At 47.4% G+C, this 6,970-nt stretch overlaps 1 protein-coding gene across 1 annotated transcript; it reads right to left on the minus strand.

Moving 5' to 3' along the window:
• Nucleotides 1–5,511: 5,511 nt before the first annotated feature.
• On the minus strand, nucleotides 5,512–6,700 carry LOC144133797 (uncharacterized; the record flags this gene model as incomplete). The annotated part of the gene is made up of 1 exon (XM_077666894.1): nucleotides 5,512–6,700. A coding segment is annotated over one exon (1,185 nt), but the record flags the coding sequence as incomplete, so codon positions are not given.
• Between the last annotated feature and the right edge of the window lie 270 nt (nucleotides 6,701–6,970).

Consider the following 6,970-nt stretch of genomic DNA (forward strand, 5'->3'; position numbering starts at 1 on the left):
CTTGCACCGTGTTCTTTCCCCGCTTGTTGGCCATGGGACTTGCCACGTTCGCAACTCATACGACTTTGTTGAGAAGACCCGCAACACCCTGATCGAAGACAGTGAATTGATGGTGTCTTTCGACGTGAAGTCCCTGTTCACGAGTGTACCGACTGACCTTGCTGTCGACGTATGCACCGCTGCGCTCGATAGCGATGCCTCTCTACCGGAAAGATCGCCAATAGAAGCGCGGGACCTGCGCCGGCTGCTTGCTTTCTGCCTGAGCAATACCTACTTTGTTTTTAGGGGAAACTACTACAAGCAAGTCCATGGGACCCCCATGGGTGCTTCTGTTTCGGTGACGGCCGCTAACCTCACCATGGAGTCATTGGAGCGACGCGCGTTAACCTCCTTTCACCCTGCCCCCAAGGTCTTCTTCCGTTACATCGACGACTGCTTTTGCATTCTGCACAAGGACGCGGTGAGCCAGTTTCTGACACACCTGAACAGCCAGGAAGACGCCATTCAGTTTACGTTGGAAGAAGAGGTGGACGGCAGTCTGCCTTTTCTGGACGTCCTCGTCTCAAGGAAAGGCCAGAAGTTGTCGTTTAGCGTGTATAGAAAGGCTACACATACAGGCCGCTACCTACATTTCAGTTCCGTCCATCCTGCCGCCCAAAAAAGAGCCGTTGTGAGCAGTTTAATGCAGCGGGCCAAGAAGATATGCACAAACACCACTGACGCCGCTGCGGACGCGTCAAGGGTACGGAAAGATCTCACTAGTTGTGGTTACCCAAGCCATTTCATCAGGTCCACAGAACGACGGCTGTCACGGCCTCGTCATCCGGACGCCCCTCTTCCGCCCAAAAAACGTGCGGCTATTCCTTATGTGCCGAAAACAAGTGAGTGCCTCGCCCGTGTATTACGAGAGTATGACGTGCAAGTCGCCCATGTCCCTGTCAAGAAAATGCGACAACAACTGATGAACGTCAAAGATCAGTTGCCAAAAGAGAAGTTCCCAGGAGTTGTCTACGCCATCCCTTGTGCAGATTGCAACGGTGTTTACATCGGCGAAACCGGAAGTTACAAGAAGCGCCTACAGCAACATGCTCGTGATGTGCAGAAAGAAGATACCCGCAATAACGCCTTGGCAGAGCACGCGGTGACGGCAAATCACAGAATAGATTGGGAAAAAGCAAGAATCATCGAAAAAGAGAAACTGACAACATCACGGCTTCATCTCGAGTCCCTGGTGATACAGACAACGGCTCACACGCTTAATCGTAACGAGGGCAATCTTAACCCGATTTACGCGCGATCTTTACGGCGATTACTATAGCTTTTAAAAAGACGAACCCTCTTGGTGTGTTTCCATTGTGAACAAGGCCCCCGTTCTGGGCGCCGAAACGTCAATACAATTTTTTCGTTTTACTGGTCGGCGTCTCTTTGTTTTGAAATGTATCCCCCCGGCCAGACGGGATTCCGTCACACTCTCGACTTCATCGAGTTCCCGCTCACTTGCGGGAAGGTTTACGTTGGGCAAACTGGACGCTGCCTCAACCAGCGCCTTCTGGAGCACAAAAATTCTTTAAAGAAGACAGGCTCCCATCTCCCGGACCATTGCCAAGAATGCACTAAGAAGACAAAGGTCGCCTGTTTTCCCCGATTATCGGACTGTAGAGTATTGCTGAGAAGCCGCGATCAGATTGAACGGGAACTGGTGGAAGCCTATTACATCAGAAAAAAAGGAGATAACTGCATCAGTGATTCGTCTGTAATGCTTCGCCGATCTGAAACGGTTTTCTTAGATAGATTTCTGTAATCGCCTCTTTTCGATTTCTTTTGGTGTTTTCTGTTACACACGTGCTTGTGATTAGCACAGTGGCGCTTGGGTAGGCGAAAGTATATTAACGGTCTACGTCAAATAAAGCCTGTTGATAGTAAGCGCTCGTCCCTGTCTACTTCTATGTCCGTGTGTTTTTGTTGCGCCCCTGTGTCCACCTGAAAAGATATGAACCAACACGCCCAAATACAAGTACTTCCAAAACTATAAAAAGTTTTTTGTAAATTTATAAGCATTGTTTTCAAATACGATACTAAAAATTATTTCAGCTGGACAAACAACACAAATTTAGCTAGGGGAAGGGAATTACCCCTAGGGACGGGGAAATCTAAGGGCGGAGTCAGACCTAGGGAGGACTGGGATGGGTTGAACCACACAAACAAAAAAGACGACTTTGCCGCCGCGGGGTTTACGCGCTTCGGGCCGCCCGATGTAAAGGTACAGTGGCTGGAATAGGGGAAGTGTGCCGAAGGCGCAGCCGCTCGCGTGTGCTTCCGCGATGCAACCGCGAGGCGGCGCTGGCGGTTGCTTACACGTCGCTTCCTACGGGCGTGCTTTGCGTTTCGCGCTAGAAACGCGAATTTGCAGTGATTATTTCGGTTCATAAATTAGTATATCCGGACTGCAATGCGTTCACTTGCATGCTACAATGGCAGTGACGATACATTACTATATCTCCGCCTTTCATCAGTTTTCGTTCGATAAAACTTGCTCACTCCTGCCACGGTAGTTGCGCTCTAGTTACTGCCCGAGCACAGTAGCGATACGCTGCACAGTGGCGCTCTTTATCGCGATTCAACTTTGCCGCTCAGAAGACTGCCAAATGCACCCATCGCGTGCTATGGGCGTGAATAGGATATTTCGCGCACTCGCACTTTTTGCCATAAAAATCGGCTTGTCGTTTACACTAGTTCTATGAAAAAAATTTTGCACAGCATGAATGCAGTAGTCGCGTTCGTGATAATTGATCCTTATTGAAGAAATGGCTTGAATTAAAGTGGATGTCCAACGCGTATGAAATTATAACTAGATGTTTCTCTGAGCGCTGATCATTATTTCACACTTCACTTCACTTTATTACCTTAAAGACCCCACTTTGGGGGTGTTACATAAGGGGTGGGAGTACAAATATGGGTTGAATATGGTTGCTTACATGATATTTATGAAATGCATATTTAAATTGTTCACAAAACTTGATTGGCAGGTGATGGCATCAACGTCGTGGGGAAGGCCATTCCAGTCTTTAGCAGTGCGAAGAAAAAAGGATGCGGAAAAAGTGACGGTGCGGGAGCGTTGGCATGACACTTGCAGTGGATGGCCGGTGCGATGAGATATGCGAGCGGGCGGTGTGATGTAGGGTGGTTGTCCGAGGGAACTGTAAAAAAACTTATGAAACAGACTAAGAGAAGCAATGCGACGACGATGGGCAAGAGTTGATAAACCTGATTGTCGTAAAATAAACTGTAAAATAAGTATTGTGCTGGATTCATCCAAATAATGTGATTAGTTTCATGCAAATAAAAGTGGAAAACATATGGTCCCTACTGTACATTCCTGATGGAACTGTTTATTGCTTTTACAATGAACAATAAATCATTCACCTGATAACAAAATTCATGGTGATTAGAGGTTTCTTAAATGTCACATTAGTTTCAGGTAGACTAGTAATATACAAAACACACTTCAGAGAACATTCAACAAGACATTAGCTGAAGGCGCATCTCCACATGGTCCTCAAGTTGTTCTGCTAAGTTTCAAATGTTTTTTTCTTCTCCCTTGTGGAAGTGCGGTCTTTGTCCAGAGACTTTGTGTAGAAGTGAAGACGTGTCATGATGAAAAACTTTACAGTACTGCTAGTCAGTGCTTCCTTGTGGGCAACACAGCCAACGTGTGGCATTTTTTGCATGTGCTGCATAATCTCTGTGATGCTATCTCTGTGCAACTTGTTCCAGCTAAACCAAATGGTGAAAGAATCCTCCAATGCTTCAACAAAAGCAAATAGCTCACGTGTCGGATACAGCAGGCCGCCCTGGTCACAGAATGCTGTGAAGGATGAAAGTTGCTTCTCTGCGTTCTCTGGTGGTGTAAGGAGAGCATCGAAGCAGTCTTGACATTTTGTTGCGAGGACCTTTCGTCGTGCAACATATCCTGCCACGTAGTACACCAGTCTGGCATCGCTTGTTTGCTCTGGATATATGTGATCGGGTGCTAACGTGGTGGGAGAGGTCTGCCAATGCTAGATGCTTCATCCAGTTTACACGAGTCCAGCAGGGTGTCGACGTGGCTTGATAATTCAGCTGTCCCAACTAGAGCCTCGAGCGTTCCACCTGCACAATTCCCAGTACCTGGAGCTTTTACCAGATTATAAAAGTTAAGGCAGTTCACTGCTGTGAGGAACTGGGCCGATGTCGGGTGATCGTTGCAGCCATTAAATTGGCGTATTATGCCAAAAAGCTTTTCAATTGCATCTTGACTAAGCCTTGAAGTTAAAAGGTACTTGTAGCCAATTTTTTCGTTGAGGTAGGCCAAGATTTCCAGAGTGGCTTTCAAAGTTACTCTAAGCCCCTCGGCAGTGCCAGGTGACAGGAAACCAGCCATTGAAGGCCCTGTGTTCGCTTCTCACGCATCAATATATGCAAGGGCTTTTTTCAACAACCTTTTTTCGAGTTCGGCCTGAGTGAGCTTGATGGCACTCTCGGTGTCATTGCATCGATCAGATTATGCATTAAGGCGACGAACTTTGCTGTAGCATCGGCGTGGTCACAGGAATCTGCAATTTCGTTCTTGTACAAAAACAAGCCATGCAGAACTTGTGGGCTAAAAAGGTGGAATGCCAAATTGACCTTCATTTTTTCAAAGTTATTAGGACTCAAGTGGACATTAGTTATTTTTGGCAATGCTTTCAATGTGACTTGACACTTGTCATGGTCATGGGCTATCTTGATCGGCCTTACGTCCACATGCCCCTCTGGTGTTTTGAAGCCTGCCTTGATGAAGCCATTGCGGACACATTTTACTAAGTGTGGAAAGTCGGAGAAGAAGAAAAGGCGTCTGTCATCTCCACAAGGATGGGCTGTCGATGGTTTGATAGCTTTTGAGCTTGCCGAAATGCGAAAATTGCGCCACATTGCCCGATTCCATGACGCCCCATCACAGGTGACGTAGTCAACCTTAAGACCAGTATTTTCAGAAAGCAGCACAGCTTCCAAAATAATCTTCGAGAGCAACGGTGCTTTAACATTTCCCTTTGAAGCGAAAACACCAAGGATTTGATGCCATGATCCTGAAAGAGGCTGAAACATAATAACCAGTCCATGGTCACAAGTAACTGTCTTGTCAGCCTCAGGAGTGTAGGGGCCAAGATCAACGAACCCGTGCACTTTACCAGAGCCGCTTGCAACAGCGAAGTTTTCTGCAAGCTTCATCTCGTCGACAATGAGGCCACCATGGCACTCAAATTCAGTCATCTCTTGCGTTTTTCTTGATATGCCAGAAAGCACTGCTGCATTGAATCCAAATCTGCTTTCGTATTTCTCCATATACTTCCTGAGACAAGTGCGGCTAGGCAGCACAAGTATATTTTGTTTTCGTACATGTTCGTAGAGACGTGCACTTTTCATGTGCATTATAATACATTCTAGCATCCTCTCTGGATTATAGCGCATCCCTTTGACAGATTTGCGGCTTCCAGCCTCAAAACACTGCATGATTGCAACTCTGTTTTTGTGGAAGCTTTTCGATCTTTTTTAGCACAGTACTTTCTTCAATATCCTCATTCTCCTGCTTCATTTGAATGATGGTTCGATCCAAGTTTTTTACTTTGGCTCTTAGACGTCTCACTGCTTCGGTTCTTGCCCTCAACTTCTTTCCATAATCATAACTGACATTTCGCTTCATTTCCCGGCAAAGTTGATTAATAAGAAGCCTTCTCAAATACTTGCAGGCGACGCACCGCATCTCATTTTCACTGACGGCACCTTTGCACCGTTTGTGATAAAAGCCTTCGCTCCATTTTATCATTTTTGAGCAGCTAACATGGCAGAACTCAGTCAGTAACCCCGCTCCTGCGCAAACCTGCATGCTGTCAACCTCCTGCAGCATGGACGCTGGATCACATTTCTCGTCTATCGCCGTGAGTTCCACACCCCGGACGAATACCTGATGCTTGACAGCGGTGCCCTCGCTGCGGAACAAAACAAGCTTCTGAGCATGGAGGAGACCCATGTTCGGCCCTGGCAGGCACACACTATACGACACTGTTAGCGGCTCTTCACAAAAAAAAACATGCTTTCCCCATTTATCTGATGGGAGGGTGACGTTTCTGGCATCCGAAGTTCTTATTATGTCTGGTTCGGCAGATGCGGGTGCCTCTGCTGAAACGTCGCTGGCCTGCGGAACTGTTCGCCGCCTCTTCGAAGGCACGACCTGAGGGTCCAGTCGCTTCTTTGGGTTTCTCTTCTTGGGCACGGGCTTGGAGAGATACTTAGGCACGTTCGGGAACTTCGTTGGAACGGCATCAGGCTGAAGGACCGGTCTGCTTCTTTCCAAACGTACCGTCTTACCTTGTATGTTGTGTTCGAAATGACGCAACACAAACTGAGGATCAAAATGAAGCTTGCAAACAGCGGCGTTTCGTACAAGGGGCTTGTCGGCTCTTGGGATATTCTTCTGCCACTTCAGAGAAGGCTCCTCGTCCTTGGGCACACCGAAAAGCGACAACTTCTCTTTGCACGATTTGTACCCGGTTGTGCAACCGGGCACAAAACAGTGGCTTTGACGTCGGCTCGTCACATGCACATTTTCAACAAGCCAGAAAAAGCGCACAGCGTACGGAAACCACTCAAAACGACCCAAAAACCGCTGAAAACGCCGGCAAATAGGCCTCCCATGCGCTCAGCTTGACGTTGGATGGATGGATGGATACGGTTGAACCCTTTACATCGGGCGGTGGCTCAAGCCACCTAGCCATGTCTTGTGAAATTTTACTCCTGTCTTGCTTTTAGCCACCAATCAGATAACCTTCGCTTGGTTACTTCTAACCTCTTAAAATCCACTTTCCCTTCACTATCCCTAAACCCCAATGCCTTGGGTAAGTCAGCCCCGCTGCCTTCCACTGTAGGGTGAAGCCCTTTACAGAAAAGTATCAAG

This window comes from Amblyomma americanum, chromosome 5 (genome assembly GCF_052857255.1).
Source record: "Amblyomma americanum isolate KBUSLIRL-KWMA chromosome 5, ASM5285725v1, whole genome shotgun sequence".
Taxonomy (NCBI): domain Eukaryota; kingdom Metazoa; phylum Arthropoda; class Arachnida; order Ixodida; family Ixodidae; genus Amblyomma; species Amblyomma americanum.